Here is a 17831-nt window from a genome sequence, read left to right on the forward strand (position 1 = left end):
TGCATCAAACTAAATCTGTAGCAAAGGTTCTTTAATACTTATTTCTGTAAGCAAAATAGAATATGTTTGCCTGATGAATGAAAGTTTAAGAATCTGGGATGTTTGTGCTTTTTGGACACTAAATCCATTCTTTTTCTCCCAGCTCTCAATTGAATCATCATGCAAAATGTATAGTGTGGTGCGTAATTAAGCAATGAATGCCTAATTAAGCAGTATAGCCTCTCTCCTCTCTTGCTTGGTGTTGCAGAGTTTCTTTGCTGCAGGGGGGGGGGGGTAAAAATGTGTTGCTGGTGGCAAGTAGCAAGTGCAGCTGGGCCGTCTGCCGTCAGGTACTGTGCAGAGAGCTTCTCTTGCTTGAGGGGAACACTGGTTGGAGGCAACCTCCTTCTGTAGTCAAACCACCATTCCCAGCCAACTGTGGAAGGGGGAGTGGAATGAGGAAGTTGGCTTAAGGAGTATGCAGCCAGGCTTAAGATGCCTGCTACTTGCCTCTGGACAAAATATGCAGGCCTTGTCTGGTGTATTCATTTTTATGGTGAGAGCCAGGGCTGTGTTTCTTCTGCATACATTCATGAAACTGGGACGAGGATACAGAATTCAGCATTATCGGAATCTGTTTTCGTTTAGAGAAAAATAAGAGAATGACAAGGAGTTGGATGCTGCCTAATATTTCATGGATGAAAGGATTTCCATCTATGGAAGTGCAACTTCTCCTCCTGCTGCAGCCCCAAATGCTTCCCCTCCCCCAGAGCTGTCATTAGGAGCTGGGAACCTCCAGAAAGAGCTTGAGGAGAGTGAGAGGTCTGCTGTAGATGAGGGAGAAACAGCAAAAATTGTTCACCTTTCTGCACACCATAATTTTAGACAGAGTCTAACCCAATGTGTAACACTCTGAAAGGAGTAGGGCTGCTCTGGAAGCACTCTTACTGAGTCCCATCCAAATGTGACTTTTTCTCAAGTGTCAAGCTTTGAGAAAAAAACAATTTTACAAATGTAAAGCAGAAGCCAGCCCAATGAAGTGCCAACTGGCTAGTTCATTTGATGCAACCAAGAAACTTTCCCCTCCCCCAGTCCTTGGAGTACCCCACCTTTCTCCCTGCAATAGTTCTCACTAAATGTATTAAAAACAATCCATTAAATAAAATAATAGTTACACAATTAAATAAAAGCCAGCAGCCAATAAGCAAAGGAAAGAAACAACAGTTAATCATCCAGATACCACCAAAAGCATGAGCACACAGGTAGATCTTAAATGGATGCCTAAAATTTAATAATCAGTTTCATTTTATATCCCACCCTTTGTCCAAACACCTTAAGGCAGAGCACGTGGCTGGGGACTGGGGGATACCCTCATTTTATTTTCACAGCAATCCTTTGACGAGTTAGACGGAGAGAGAGGTAATAGGACTAGAGGTGGGCATGAACAGCAATACAAACAAAAAAAGCCATGAACAGCTCTATCAGCTGTTCACGAGCAAGCTGTTCACAAGGCCCCATTCCCAACGAACATGTGTTCATTCCAAGCCCAGTGTGGTGTTCATCAGCCGTTCGTCAAGCCAGACAGTCTGACGCCTTTCAATCAATTCCCTTGGCAACAGTAGGCACAGATATTCTGAACTCTGTCAGAACTCCTGTTGTCCTGGAAACCCCAATCTAAGCCCAGGGGCACTTCACCCTTGACTCAGCCTCTTATCAGGGAAAACCCTTACAAGGGCTGATTGCAGCCTTTCGGGGTGTAAATTTCCCTCTCCCTGCTGCTGCGCAGCGCAGGAAGAGAGACATTTAAATCCCCCACTCAGCTACTTGTCAGGGAAACCCCTGACAAGCGGCTGAGTGCAGCCTGCTGGGGTGAAATGCCATCTCCCTGCTGCTGCACAGCAGCAGGGAGAGGGGCACTTCACCCCCAACTCAGCCACTTGTCAGGGGGTTCCTGACAAAGTCTCCCCCGCTCCCTCCAGCTGGCTGGAAGGAAGGAGACTTTGAAGGGAAGAAGATTCCCCACGCCATTTGCAAATGTCATGGGGAAGCTTCTTCCCTTCAGAGTCCCCCCCACCCCTCTAGCCGGCTGGAAGGAGGGAGACTTTGAAGGGAAGGAGGTTCCCCACACCATTTGCAAATGGTGCAGGGTACTTTCTTCCCTTCCAAGTCTCCCCCTCTCCCTCCAGCTGGCTGGAAGGAGGGAGACTTTGAAGGGAAGGTGGTTCCCCACGCCGTTTGCAAATGGCATGGGGAACCGTCTTCCCTTCTAAGTCTCCCCCTTCCCTCCCATGAACAGCCAACCACAAACATGTTCGTGAACATGGTTGTTTGTGATTCCCTGTTTGTGGATGGCAACGAACTACGAACATCGTGTTCGTAGTTTTTTTCCTGTTCGTGCCCACCTCTAAACAGGACCAAGCTCACACAATGAGCTTTATGATAGAGTGGTGATTTGAACCCACTCTACCATAAGCCCTGGTCTAAACACCCCATCACACTGACCCTCAATAATGTAGGCACCTGATAAATAGAACCAGGAAGGGTGCTGAACACATGAAGCTGCCTTATACTAAATCAAACCAGTGTTACATCAGGGTTCGTATTGTCTACTCAGACTAGCAGTATTTGTCCAGGGTCTCAGGTCTTTTACATCACATATCATATGATCCTTTCAAGCGGAGCTGGCAGGGATTGAACCTGGGACCTTCTGCAAGCTTTGCAGATGCTCTACCACTGAGCCACAACCCATCCTACAGCCCCTTCCAGAATCTGGAACAACAAAAAAGGCTTTGTTCAGTGTGGCCTATAGGGTTGTGCAAAACAGAACTCCCAAACCAAAAATATACAGGGAAATTGCTGTTTCAAATAATTACCTTGATTCTCTGGAATGATAACACAAACCCAAGATGTTTGGAATAATGAAACCTCTTCCCTGAAAAAGATTCACTTTTTCTCCAAGTTCCGATGCTTACCAACTACACAGCATGATCACGTTTTCATTGATTGTATTGATTTCTTGGAAATGGCATCTCTCCCTTCCAAGCAGACCCTTGTAAGAGAGGAGCCCAGAGCACTCCCAGCCAATCCCAAGCTGCAGAGAATTGCCATCCTCCTTCCCCTCTCCTTTGTGGGTTGGAGAGAGTTTTCTTTCCCTCTGAAATTAGAAAGCCTGGGTTTGTACAGGGGCCTGTAGTATTCAAGCTCTTTGTCCAAATTGCTTGAAACTTGGTGGTTCTTTGAAGGACAGGCAGAAGACGTTCCACTGCAATTTTGGTGATTGTTTGTTGAAAAACAACAACTCCAGCCCTCTCCCTACAAGTCCCCCAAAGAAAATAATGAACATACAATTACTATTAGGTTTGCCAGGTCCCCTTACCCTCTAGGTGGGTAAGGAGACCTGGCTCTTCCCTTTTGGCCCTCCTTGATCCTGGGCTATGCAATGCTGTCACTTCCAGGAAGTGACATCATTGTGCAGGCCACATGATGCCTGGGTAGCTCTCCTGCACTCCACAGTGGGCTGAATCAGTCCCAGTTCAGGCCGAATCGACCTGTTTTGGGCAGAATCAGGTTGCTGTGGAGCGTGGGAGCACTGCCAGGGTGGTGCGATGGGCCCTGGAGTGCTCCTGCACTCTACAGCGGCCTGAAACAGGCCCAAATCGGGCCACTGTGGAGCCCACGAGCGCTCCTGCACTCCGCAGCGGGCCAAATAGGGCCTGTTTTGGGCTGAACTGGGCCCATTTTTGACCAAAGTAAGCCCACTGCACTGCGCAAGAGTGTGCCGCGCCACCAGGGAACGCAACTCAGGAGGTGCATTCCTCGCTTTTTCTCCCCCTGCCGGCCAGGTAAGTGGGGATGGAGGGTGGAAGCAGGGGATCCCCCGCCTCCAGCGCAGGACTGGCAACCCTAATTACGATGGTAGGAAGGCAGGGGCTTGTTCAGGGACCTGTAGAATTCAAACCCTTTGTCCAATTTACATGGAACTTTGAAAAACATGCAAAACTCTGCTGCAATTTGGATGATATTTTGTTGGAAAAGGCTCCAGCATCCCTGAAAATGTCCCCCGTAGGGAATAATGGAAAACCTGCCTATCTCATTCCTTATTTTGTTTAACAAACTACAACAAGGAAGCATGGCAAATGGATAGTTTTCAGCAGAAAGGTAAATAGGTTTTTAATTGTCAGTTAGTCACTGTAAAAGTAGGAAAATGAAATTAATTCAGGCACAGGGAGAATGTCTATGCCTGGTCTGGAGATCTCCTGCTAGACTGCCACCATTTTAGAAATTAGTATAGATAAGTGTGGCTGCACAGAGAAAGACTTACTTTGGGGGACTGTAAAATTGATCCCTTTTGTTCAATCTGCTTGAAATTTAGGAGGTATTTAGATTAGAGAGAAACTCTGGTCTGTGTAAATTTGGTGCCAATATCTTTGTAAACAGCTGCCCCTTGAATACATTTATATTGAAAATAATGGTCCTAAAGGAGAAAAAATCACGGATTTAACTTCTGAACCAGTAATTTCCTACATGCAGATAAGCAATCATGACACAAAATTCCCCCTGAAGTCTAGATCAGAAATTATAACAAACATTCTCATCTCTCACCCGTATTGGCCACCCAACATATTTCCAAAGACAGAGATATATGAAGCAGGGCCTTGAGTATAATATAAAGTAATTTTCTTTTTTAAATCAACAGGTGAATATTCATACAGGTGGTTTTTAAAAAGGCACACAACTTTCCCCTTGCCTGAAGCATGAAGGAAGGGAAAGACTGGCAGTTGACACTGCTTTTAATTTGCTGGTGTCTCTCATTACAGCTACAAGGCTAGTGTGAATCCAGTCTTTTCACACTTCCTCGTCACATCTGTTTTTATGTGTTTACTTGTACGAGCTTCCAAGAGGAAGCATAGCAGAGTAAATTATGCAAAACAAGCTGCTGTTGCTAAAGTTGCTTCTTTTTATGCAGTTTGCATAATTCAGTTTAAGAGAAGATTTGGGTTATCCTTGTGCATAATTTTGATGTGTATTGTAGCTTTTAAAACATAGAGTATAACACAACACAGTGTGTATTTACACAGCCCTGGCTATTGCTACAAATTCTTCTGGGTTTCTGTCACTTTTTCTGAGTATTTCCTCCTTTCTTTGCCATGATAAATATTGTAGTCTGGGTACTCTCTTTTTATCCAACTTGTTTATTGAATAACCAGCACCTTTGTTAATCTTCCATCATCTTTAATTAGACTTGCTGCTAATTGCTTTAATTAGACTTGCTGTACTGTACAGAGAGGTGGTGAAACAACATTCTTTACAAAATTCTTGTCTTTGACAATCAGCCTTAGATGTTCTATCATTGAAAGAGGAAAGTCCTGAATACCCTATTATTTGTACAAGAAAATATTTGGGTATATTTAAAACTGATTCAGTTTGGTCTGACTGGAAAGCACAGCTGTTTCAGTAAAACAAAGACCATTGTGGAAGATAATAATGCTTCTAAATTAGAAGGTTGCTTTTGGGTTTTCACTCTCTATCTTTCTCTTTTCAAAGTTATCAAATATTGGTAGATCTCCGAGTATATGTTGTAAATCAGTACCATAGTGGTCTTTGAGTATTAAAAAGGGGAAGGAGATTCCTGGAAGTACAAAGTGGGGCAAATGAATTAAACTTAGCAGCAAACTTTCTCTCTGCTTTCTATGTTGGCCTCTGGTTTCCTTTCACCTCCATAAATTATCAGTTTGGTTGTGAATAGAGATGGGCACAAACCTAAATATGAACCAAAAAACCCCACGAACCAGCCCGGTTCGGGGTTCATGAACCAGGGTTCATGGAAGCTTGTTTCCATGAACTTCCACAAACTGGACTACTGGTTCGTTTGGTTCGTATTAAAGGGCCAGTTTAAATGGCCATTTCCCCGGGGAAAATGGCCATTTAAACTTTTCAGATCAGATGGAAGATAAGTGGGGGGCTGGGGAGGGGGGTGAGGGGCTGGGGCTGGGGGTTTAAAGGGCCAACTTGCAAGCAGCAGGGCCCTTTAAAAGGCCCAACCCCCAGCCCCAGCCCCCCACTTATCTTCCATTTGATGCTGGGATGGTGGAGGCCTCCTCCGCTGCCCTGCAAGCCCATGCAGCAGCGGAGGAGGAGGTGGAAAAGGGCCCTCCCACCCTCCAATGGCAGCCGTGTTTAAAACCACATTTCGTTTAAAGGGCCCTGCCACTTGCAAGTGGCAGGTCCCTTTAAACTATCAGCTGGCAGTCGGCGAGGGGGGGATCCCCCCTGCCGCCTGCCAGCTGATAGTTTAAAGGGTCCTGCCCCTTGCAAGCAGCAGGAAAGGGTCCTTTAAACAATTAAAATGCCCCTTTCCCTGCAGGAAAGGGGCATTTAAAACCCATGAACCACAAACTGGTTCGTAACTGGGCCAGTTCCATGCCAGTTCGTGGAAACCCCACAAACCATGAACCCCATGGTTCAGTTTTTTTCTGGTTCATGACCATGTCTAGTTGTGAAGCAGCCCTTCCCTTTTGGAAGAAGGCTTCCACTTAAAAAATTGAAAACAGTATAAAACTTCCTTCTGCTATTTCCTTTTCTAAGTGGAAGAATCCTTCCATAAACTAAAAGGTGGCTTTTGATCCAATCATGATCCCATTCCCTTCTCCACACAGAACCATAGAATCTAGAAAAAAAACTGGTGATTTTCAGAGGAGTAGATCCATATGCTTGTGGTTATATGACAAAGTGTATTCTAAAGTGCATTGTGTAACATATATGAACATACGATGCTACCTTGTACCAAGTCAGACCATTAGTCCATCCAGCCCACTGCTGTCTAGTCTGACTGGCAGAGGTTCTTTAGGTCTTTAGTAGAGAAAGGTTTTACCTGATTCTGTTCCCTGAGGTACTTTCACTGGAGGTGCCAGGGAATGAAATTGGGAACTTCTGTATTCAAGATGCATGGTCTATAATCAGCAACCAGAGTATGTTGTTTCTAGCAAGAAGGTGAAACTAGCTGGTGGCTAAATGAATAAGGGAAACCCTAAAAGATTTTCACCAATTCAACTCTCCCCACTCCATTCTCACTGCAAAGTTCAGTGCCCTTATGCTATTCTCACAGTTTCTGGCTGCTGTGGCATAGGGGAGGCTGCCGTGGAATATAGGAGGTGGGGGACATTTGCTTCCATGTGTGTCATTCTGTAGTAGATATAATTCACCCTTTGTTTCTGTTTGCTTTTATGATCAAAAGTCCTTCTGAACAATATGCATTTATTATATATCTAAATTTACCAAATCTTCTTCAAATGATTTATAAGAAATAGAAGATTCCTGATTGACTATGGGGTTATACTTCTTTCTGGCTAGATAGATTTGTGTGCATCCACATATGCACGCAATGCTCTCTGTTTTGAGAAACCTCCTAGTGTGCTTAGTTGACCTATTTCTTTTGCTGTTTTATCTCATAAAATCGACAGTCCCTGACCCTGTGCCAAGCCAATACAAAACTTCATAGAATTTTTTAAATATCAGTTGATTGGTCTCTAAATGTGTAGTACAAGCAGGGAAACCACAAAAATTTGTGAATAGCACTTCATTTTTTCCTGTTTCCCCCCTCCCCACCCTATTTCCTTTTTTCCATCCTTCTGGCAGTTCCCATATCCTGTCCTTTTCCCCTGCTTACTTCTCTTCTTTCCACTTACCAACTTTCCCTGATCCAACTACTCTTCAGCTTTATTTAATTCATTTACACCCTGCCTTTCTCTCCAGTGGGAGACCCAAAGCAACTTGTATCATTCTCCTCTCCTCCATATTGTTCACAACAGCCCTATGGCAGAGTGGGTTTCAGATCTCAGAAGCTAAGTAGGGTTGACACTGATTAATAGTTGGATGGGAGACCAGCAAGGAAAACCAGGGTTGCTATGCAGAGGCAGGCAATGGTAAACCACCTCTGGTAGTCTCTTGCCTTGAAAACCCCAGCACAAATCACCATAAGTCAGTTCCGGCTTAACAGCACTTGATACACATGATTCCAAAGCCAAAACAGCCTGGAAAGAGCCCTGCATTCTCCCTCTCCCTTTTACTGACAGAAACCAAGGCTTAGAGGCTGACAATACTGTTGAGGTTGCCTAGCAATCCCCCACAATAGTCACTGAGACCTCACAGGACATCCATTTCTTAAAACTACAGAAGCTGCTTCTGTCATTTGGTTAAACCCCCATGCAGTGTATTTTTTTCAGATTTGCATCAAACCTGGGGTTTTTTCCATGTAGAAAGATCTGGCTTGTCTGTTCATAGTTCAGGTCTCCAGATGTACGTATCCAAAGATGAGTCCATGTTGAGAATTAGATACAGTAGTGAAACAGAGATATATTTGAATGCAGTCTTTTACAAACAGCATATGGTCAGATGTTCATAGCTTGAGATACGAGCCTACTGTGGATTTTTTTTCTAAAGCAACCCAAGGGACTCCTTGTACAAGGGGTGTGTGGATGGGAACTTTATAATCCATAGCTGTAATAAGATGATACTTTCCATATAAGCCTCTCACACTGATCTGAGGATAAGAAATTAAAAGGTATTTGAGTGCACACAAGCAGCTGCTCCTCCCATGTTGTTCTCCCTGCTTTGTTAGTACAGAACGTTAAACCTAGCCAGCCATAGTTTGAGGATTGTAATGATCAATGGTATACCAAAAGATGTAGAGTTGCCTACTCCAAGTTAGGAAATTACTGGATATTTGGGGGTGGAACCTGAAAGCATGGAGTTTGGAGAGAGTGAGGGACTTAAGTGGGGTATAATTAGGGTTGCCAGCCCCCTTCTGGGGGCAGGGGATCCCCCACCCCCAGCCACTGCTATCCGCTAGAGAAAGGAAAAGGTGTGACCATGTGTGTTCTAACCAGGAGGCATACGGCCCAAATGTGCACGTGCATTCTCACATTGCCAGAAAATGACACAATTTTTAGTACAACATGGAAGTGACAGGTTATATCAGAGCCGAGTCTCTGAAACTCCGCCCAAAACATAGCAAAAAGGGAGTGAATACCCACTGCCTTCCCTCTGTTTTGCCGTCAGATCTGGTAGTTCTGGATATAATGCCACATCGTCTGCCCTCCAAAGCAGCCATTTTCTCCAGGGAATTGGATCTCTATATTCTGGATATGAGTTATAATTAAGAGAATTTCAAGCTCCACCTGGAATTTGGCAGCCCCAGATCGTACTTATAATAATTATAGCTTGTGTATTACCTTCTTTTCATTGAGTATGTTTCTCTTGATTCAGTGATTATGGACCAGGGTTTTTGTATCCACCACTCACTCTGATTATAGCAATGAATTTATAGCTCAACTTTCCATATGATGTAGAAAGCATGCACCTAGTGTGGAGAGATGGGGCAGAGGTTAGCAAGTGCAAGCAGTTCAATGTCACTTAATTTAACAATCATTACATAGGAACCAGTTGTGCTTTTAGTCACTGCTGTCAGTCAGAGTGGGAAAATTTACAACCAGACTTACTCCAGATTCCATGGAACAGCATGGGAAAAATATTTGAAGAAAAAATGGTATAAGCAGTAACTTGTTGTTCTGCTCACTTCCAGTAAATGGTATGGACAGTTTTGCTGTCCTGTAGGGATAGAAACGAACAAAAAATGTGTCTGCAGGAAAACAATTATTCCTAGAATATGGAGGTTTGTTTTGCTTTATCTCTAGTGAATGACTTCTATGTGCTCCCCCCCCCCCCCCCGCTCTCTCTTCTGTGTATCTGTTCTCAAATACCTCCTTCCTGCTCATATTGGCAAAGCTGGAAAAGATTACTGTACTTGAAATTACTGTGTATCAAATGGAGGACACTTAAATCCTATCATTTTAAAAATTACTGTCTCTTTGAAAGTCTTTCATTTCACTTTTATTTAAAACAGCAGCATTTATAAGAACCCCACTACCTCAGTGTCATAAGATACCGCACTCACTATCACAAACACTACTATTTTCAAAAGCCTTGTTGGAGAAGTGTTGTGTGTAGTAGGGATTTGGGTGCTGCTTATCAATGTAATATATTTGTTATAAAACCAGATGCTTGATTTCTTAAGTTCCATAACTTTTCCTTTGTGTAGATTCATCTGCAAGACAACTTGGGGAAGCTGTCTCATATCTTGGAAATAGACCACTTTGCTCTGGTGGTACACGAACAGATTCAGTGTAAGTAAAAGGACTGAGTTTGTCCTGAACTGCTTTCTACCAAATCAGCTCATGTTCTTAAGACACAGTGCCTAGGAATTCCAAAGCATAATGTGATCAGCATCACTACCGGCTACTTCCAGCTTCCACAGTCTAACACATATGTCTACAGTGGATTAAAAGGCAGAACAGTAATTTATTATAGTAACAAATATTTAATTACCAATGAAACAAAGTCTGTAAACAAAGTCCCATTTTTGTAGGTTCAGCCCGAGGTAGCACTGAAAGTTTCTTCCCAAGACCCCTTCAAAACCAGAACGTTGGCATGGATTCTAATTCAGCAGTTATTACATGCATTGGATAGAGAGGAGTTAGCCGTGTTAGTCTGTAGTAAGAAAATCAAAAAGAGTCCAGTAGCACCTTTAAGACTAACCAATTTTATTATAGCATAAGCTTTCGAGAATCAAGTTCTCTTCATCAGATGCCTGATCAAAACTGGGCAGATACAGAAGAGGAGGGGGAAAGAGAGAGAAAGAGAGGAAAGAAGGGGGCATAAATCACAAGAGGACAGAATGCAATTAGCATGGAGGCTATCAAAACATTCCTTTGCTTGGAAATGTAAACATCGGTGTGCAGTCAGTTTGCTGTATTAGTTTGTAGCAATAATTCTGGCATCGTAATCAAGGAAGCTGACAAAGGCGGAGCAGTTGTCATCATGGACAAACAAAATTATATACAAGAAGCAGAAAGACAACTCTCCAACACAACATTCTATAAAATACTACCTTCTGACCCCACTGAACAATACAAAAGGGAACTCAATAAAATATTAAAAACACTCCCCATGGACATACAAGAATGCATCCATACGGACACACCCCAGGAACCACGACCAGGAAGATTCTACCTACTACCCAAAATCCACAAAGCGGGTAACCCAGGACGCCCAATTGTTGCAGGAAAATGCACCATCACAGTAGGAGTCTCGGGATACATGGACTCTATCCTCAGGCCCTATGCCACTAGCACACCCAGCTATTTACGGGACATCACTGACTTCCTCAGGAAAATACAGTCCATTGACAACCTACCAGATGACACCATCCTAGCAACCATGGATGTGGAGGCCTTGTACACCAATATCCCACATGCAGATGGATTGCAAGCCATACGGAATATTATCCAGGACAAAACCACAGCAAACCTCGCCACTGAACTTTGTCACTTCGTACTCACTCACAATTACTTCGAATTTGGTGACAACTTATATCTACAGGTTAATGGCACAGCCATGGGCACACGCATGGCACCACAATATGCTAACATATTCATGGCGGACTTAGAGCAACGCTTCCTCAGCTCCCATCCACTGGAACCACTACTATACTTAAGATTCCTGGATGACATCTTCATCATTTGGACCCATGGGAAGGAAGCCCTTGAGAGATTTCATCAGGACTTCAATAACTTTCACCCTACTATCAACCTAAGCCTGGACCACTCTACACAACAGGTACACTTCCTGGACACCACTGTACAACTACATAATGGACGAATAAATACCACTTTATACCGGAAACCAACAGACCGATACTCATATCTACATGCCTCCAGCTTCCACCTAAACATACCACTCGATCTATTGTCTACAGCCAAGCCTTACGTTACAACCGTATCTGCTCCGATGCTCTCGACCGAGACTCACACTTAAGAGATTTACAACAAGCATTTTTGAGACTACAGTACCCACCAAATGAAGTGAAGAAACAAATCAACAGGGCCAGACTAGTACCCAGAAACAGTCTGCTCCAGGACAAACTTAAAGGAACTAACAACAGAACACCACTGGTTGTCACCTATAGCTCCCAGCTCAAACCCATCCAATGTATCATCAGTGAGCTACAACCCATCCTGGAAAATGATACCTCTCTCTCAGAAGCCCTGGGTGGAAGACCTTTCCTTGCCTACAGACAGCCCCCCAATCTTAAACGACTTCTCACTTACAATCATGAATCGGCCAGCAGAGTCACCAGCACAGGTACCAGGCCCTGCAACAGACCCAGATGCCAGCTCTGCCCCTATATCTACCCAGGGAATACAATTACAGGACCCAATGGCATCAACTACACTGTCTCTGGCTCTTACAGCTGCTCATCCTCCAATCTGATATATGCCCTCATGTGCCAACAATGTCCTTCTGCTCTGTACATTGGACAAACCAGCCAACCTCTACGCAAAAAAATAAATGGACACAAATCTGACATTAGAAATGGAAACGTCCAAAAACCAGTGGGAGAACACTTCAATCTACCAGGACATTCCACCAAAGACTTAAAGGTCGCTGTGGTTCAACAGAAACCTTTCAAAAACAAAATCCAACGGGAGGCTGCTGAATTGGAATTCATATGCAAATTTGACTCTGTCAAGCTGGGACTGAATAGAGACTATGAATGGTTATCACATTATCACAGGTAACAGATTCTCTTTACAGAGGCGTGATCTGGGGGAGCCCAGTAACGCCTGGTGTGGGCTTTCGGGGACCACAGTTCTCTTTGTCAGATGCAGCTGGCAGGGAGAGCTGTGGTTACCGAAGGCTTATACTACATAGGAATTGGATACCTTCATTGCTACAAACTAATACAGCAAACTGACTGCACACCGATGTTTACATTTCCAAGCAAAGGAATGTTTTGATAGCCTCCATGCTAATTGCATTCTGTCCTCTTGTGATTTATGCCCCCTTCTTTTCCTCTCTTTCTCTCTCTTTCCCCCTCCTCTTCTGTATCTGCCCAGTTTTGATCAGGCATCTGATGAAGAGAACTTGATTCTCGAAAGCTTATGCTATAATAAAATTGGTTAGTCTTAAAGGTGCTACTGGACTCTTTTTGATTATGCATTGGATACTATCTGAATCTAATGGTTATCCTTAGATGAGACTGACTGCATTCTGAATTCCACCTCCATTGCCTATCAATTAGTAGTCCCCACGATGTGTACCAGCAAATGAACCAGATGCACCCAAGGAGTCATATACCCAATGACTGTCCTGCCCTGAATTGAGCTCTCTCTGCCATACTCGCCTGTTGATTTTGAGGCACGAAATGGATTATTGCAGAGAAGGGCCTATATGTATAATAGAGCACATGAAAGAACCTCATGTTGCTCCACGACCATGGGGATTAGAAATAAGCTTCTCACAATGCCAGTTCTGTGTCAGGAAGTAGAAGTGTAGCATACATATACTCCTGACTAGAGATGGGCACGAACAGGAAAAAAAAAAACCAAACATGATGTTCATTGTTTGTTGCCATCCACGAACAGGGACTCACAATCACTTACGAGCATGACCTGTTCACGAACATATTCATGGTTGGATGTTCATGGGGGCCAGCAGGTTCTCCTCCAGCCATCATCCAAGTTTGAAACCGAAAAACAAATAAGAGGGCTAAACCAATAAAAAAATAGAAGTATATTTCAATCCAGGATAATCAAGCAATAAAGTGCATAAAGGTGCAATTTTGCTACAAAAATTATTCAGTATGCAATATAACAGGAACAGCGGCAACCACAAGGTACAAATAGAGGAACACGGTCAAGAAAAACCACGGGCTCAACAATTTGACCCAAGAGTGGTACAATGTCTGGTACTTATATACAAAAATATTTCTGAATCATCCATCCATCCCTTCCCCGGAAGGTGGGTTCAGTAGGTCCCTGTTCCTGCCGCCATATCTGGGAGGCGAGTTCTGGTCCCTTTTGGTCCCTCCCTGGCAGGGGGTGTGGTTTTTCTTGACTGTATTCCTCTCTTTGTACCTTGTGGTTGCCGCTGTTCCTGTTATATTGCATATTGAATAATTTTTTGTAGCAAAATTGCACCTTTATGCACTTTATTGCTTGATTATTCTGGATTGAAATATACTTCTATTTTTTCATTGGTTTAGCCCTCTTATTTGTTTTTCGGTTCCACTCTCTTGAGGGTTGCTCCTTATTGTTTATCATCCATGTTTGGTCAAGATCCCTACTGCACCACTCCCAGAAACCTGACCTGAGGAGGCACCAGGAAAGGTACCAATAATAAATAATAGCTTGGCCCCACAGCTTGGCAGCAGCCCTGGAACTTGGAAGGGGTAGTTCCCTACCGCACCACTCCCAGAAACCTTACCTGAGCAGGCAGCAGGAAAAGTACCAATAATAAATAGTAGCTTGGCCCAGAGCCTGGCAGCAGCCCTGGAACCTGAAGGGGTAGATCCCTATCCCACCACACACAAAGAAAATTCAAGCTCCAATGCACTCTCTCTATCAAAATGCCAACAGCAGCTGTCTCTCTCCCTCTCCACTGTCTGCAAAGCCAGAGCTGGGAGCCCTCCCCCCCCCTGCTCTTTGCTCCCTTGTAACAGATTTGGAGCTCCACACCTGCCTATCAAGCTAAATTGGGCTTAGAATGGGGTTTCCAGGGCAACAGCAGGAGTTCAGACAATCCCTGCCTAAGTTGCCAAGGGAATTGATTGCAGTTGCCGGACTGTCTGGCTTGATGAACAGCAATGAACAAGGCTTGCAATGACCACCTATTCATTTAGAATGGTGCCTCACGAACAGCTTGTACGCGAACAGCAGATTGGGCTGTTCATGGCTTTTTTTTGTTCGTATTACTGTTCATGCCCATCTCTACTCCTGACCTTAAATTTCTTCGGACCAATAAGTCTGGCAAGCAGCAGGAGACTGGGGGTGGGGTGGGGAGGAGGGGGTGTTGGCAATGGCATGATGTTACTTCTGGAGAAAACTTGCAAGTGACATCATGCTTCTCTAGGAATCGCCAGAAACCCTATGTAAAACTTGAGAGTTTCTGGCAATTTCTAGAGCAAGCAGGTGTCACTTCCTGGTTTTTCCAGAAGTCACTGCTATTTTAGCTGCAACAAAGGTTGGTGCCTCAATGGCTGAAGGGGCACTTTATAAAAGGCAAATGGTGGAAAGCCATATGCATATCTCTCCCCTCCTTGATAAAGGATAATATTGATAAAATTGTGCACATTGTTGGGCTAACACTAGGAAGAAAGGGCAATGCCAATAGTCATTATGATGGGGCAGAGCTATTTCAGTGTCCATGGCCTTTTCCTCTTCTATAAAAAAATTCCCATGGCTTGGGGCAGTGGCATCTCCAGAGATGTTTACTTTGAATGCTAGTACAGTCCCACCAATAGCACAGTCCTACCAATAGGGGAACAGAGAAGCACAGGGCCCTCCTCATCATGTATCAGCAGTGACAGCTTTGCTGACCCTTTGGGCCAATTCACCTTTATCTAAAACACTGCATCTGGGTTTGAAGTGGTAGTTTAAAATCTGAACATACTGAGATGGAAAAGTCACGTCTCTCTTATCCTTCCTTCCTCTAGATCACAGCGATGGCAAATCCAGTAAAAGGCAAATGGTATTCGGTGTTGTTACAGCAATCGATTTGCTTAACTTTGTGACTGCCCGAGAACGGCAAAGAAAGGCAATTTAAATTCAAGAAGCACTTTGGCAGCTTGGTATCTACTTCCTCCCCCCCTCTATTTTTATTAGAACAATCTTAAAGTTTTGTTTTGGTCTAAAGAATAAAGTGAAAGTTTTACCTGGACTTTTGTCATAAGCAAGACTTTTTCACTATAACTTACAGAATTTAATGAATGAGTATTAGGGACAAATATCTGGTAGTCTTTGGGTCTGCTGATAGTCTTTATTAGATATCTGCTGGTTTTAAATCATTGCAAATTTACATTTATATACTCTATTACAGTTAATTGAAATTGACTGTACTAACTCACGCTACATAATCTGCCTTGAATCTCAGTGGAGAAAGATGGACTATAAATAACATAAATAAACATTCTTCAGTGGAATAGGCTTTGTTTAGCTGAAAATGCTGGAAGATCAGGCATGTGTAACAGCTGGTGGGATCTAGGATGGTAGCTGCATAGAGTGCTCCCAAGACATGCTGTTCCTATTTTCATAGATGCACCCATCTTGCAACTGGTTCTGCCAGACATCACTTCTTTGATGTTGAAGCCATTGGAGGCACAGATGCAATCTTAGATGACTTATTCCTATTCCAACTTGACAGATGTCAGGTTTACTGACTGTCTTCTGTACTGCAGACACATAAAATACAGCCAGATGTAAATATGACCTTCCATTATATTGCTCTGGTGCCAATGAGGAGAGTGGCAGAGTGGAAAATTATTGTACATGTGAAATAGACAGGGCACTCTCCAAACATTTTCTATATTCTGTGATAGCTGCTAAGTCCTGTATTCTGGGCTGACAATAGAGGCCAGTATCCTGTCAGCCCAGCAGGTATACCAGCAGATAGACATGCCATTGTGCCTGGAATGAATTCTGCTTCAAGTTATTTCTAGTCATAGAGTAACAAAATATTAATGACTTCTCTGCTGATCCTCTCACCCAGCTCCCAATATTCAGTGCTTACTAAATATTTGATATCCTTCATGCCATCCGAAATGTACGATATTTGAACTGGAGGGTAGAAAGAATTCAGCGTTACTAATATACAGCAGAAGAAGAAACGGAAGAACATTTTCACTTAGAAAAAAATCATGTGTTTTCTCAGCTTACACTAGTATAAGGATAATTTGTTGACACAATTCTGTATTCTAAATAATGTCCGCACTTTGCTTTTAAGGGAATGGATCACTAGAAATACACAATGACAGACAAAATTCTCCATTTTTTACTTTGCCAGATAAAATGTCAAGAATCTGGACTTCTGTCAATTTAGTTTTAGCTAACTTGGTTATCGAAATATGAAATGCCAAACATATTCACATATTTGCATTTCTTTGAAGATCAGAGTTTAACAAATACAGTCTTAAATCCAAAGATTGCTGATTCATTAAGTGTGTGCCTTTATACTGTATTGTCCAGTTTTATGTATGCTGCTCTTGAATTTTTAACTACTTTGCACATGAGTGAGATTGAAATGTTAACATTATGGAGTGTTTTTTTATGTTAAACCCCTGCATTAATGGGGAGACACTGGAAACACACTTTACTTTTCATTGACAAAAGTTTAATTTATCAGTGATATTGATGTAGTTTTTCCTCTTGTACCTTCCTCTAACATTTATTGGAGGATTTTAAGACATTTCTGAATATAATTTTTCTGTTCATAACAACATATGTGCCATGCCAGAAAACTATCCTTGACACAATCTAGTACACAGTTAAGTGTGCCTTATGCCCATAGACAAAACTCTTTATTTTGTACATAAAAGCTCACCACTAGGTGCCATCTTACTGTAATGGAAGCAATACTGCAGCAGCAGACACCATTCTTAGCCACCGCAGACGTCCTTCAGTGCTCAACATTCTGATCATTTAGAATGAGCATTTCAGCCTCTAGGATTGTAAAAGGGGGGAAATAATTTAAAAGTTTTTTCCCTTCCACGTTTGTTCAAAATATAGTGAGAACTAAATAAAAATGTTTATTTCAGACAAACTGACTGGGTGTACTTGCTTATACTGGAAGTAGTTTTGTCTTCTGCCAAATGAGCACACTTCAGGAATGGATGTGCAAAGATCTCCCTCTCTCTCTGAATATAAGCATAGCAGGACCTTTTTGAGAAAAGTGGGGATGCATCCCCTCTGCTATTCTACATCTGATCAGTGGAGCAGCACCAGGAGAAATCACAGAGATTA

The 17831-nt window shown here is 43.1% G+C and overlaps 1 protein-coding gene across 3 annotated transcripts in view; it reads left to right on the forward strand.

Moving 5' to 3' along the window:
• LOC129325755 (cystathionine beta-synthase-like protein) overlaps positions 1-15753 on the forward strand; it is a 65844-nt gene extending 50091 nt beyond the window's left edge. For 2 of the 3 annotated variants that reach the window (XM_054973626.1, XM_054973628.1), the window contains exons 15-17: positions 143-178; positions 10076-10160; positions 15530-15753. In XM_054973626.1, the coding sequence (XP_054829601.1) occupies positions 143-178; positions 10076-10160; positions 15530-15639 (231 nt within the window). In that variant the 3' untranslated portion in view covers positions 15640-15753. The remainder of the gene's footprint in view (positions 1-142; positions 179-10075; positions 10161-15529) is intronic. The other variant, XM_054973627.1, reaches the window with a different exon arrangement.
• Positions 15754-17831: the final 2078 nt, after the last annotated feature.

Source organism: Eublepharis macularius, chromosome 3, assembly GCF_028583425.1.
Source record: "Eublepharis macularius isolate TG4126 chromosome 3, MPM_Emac_v1.0, whole genome shotgun sequence".
Lineage (NCBI taxonomy): Eukaryota > Metazoa > Chordata > Lepidosauria > Squamata > Eublepharidae > Eublepharis > Eublepharis macularius.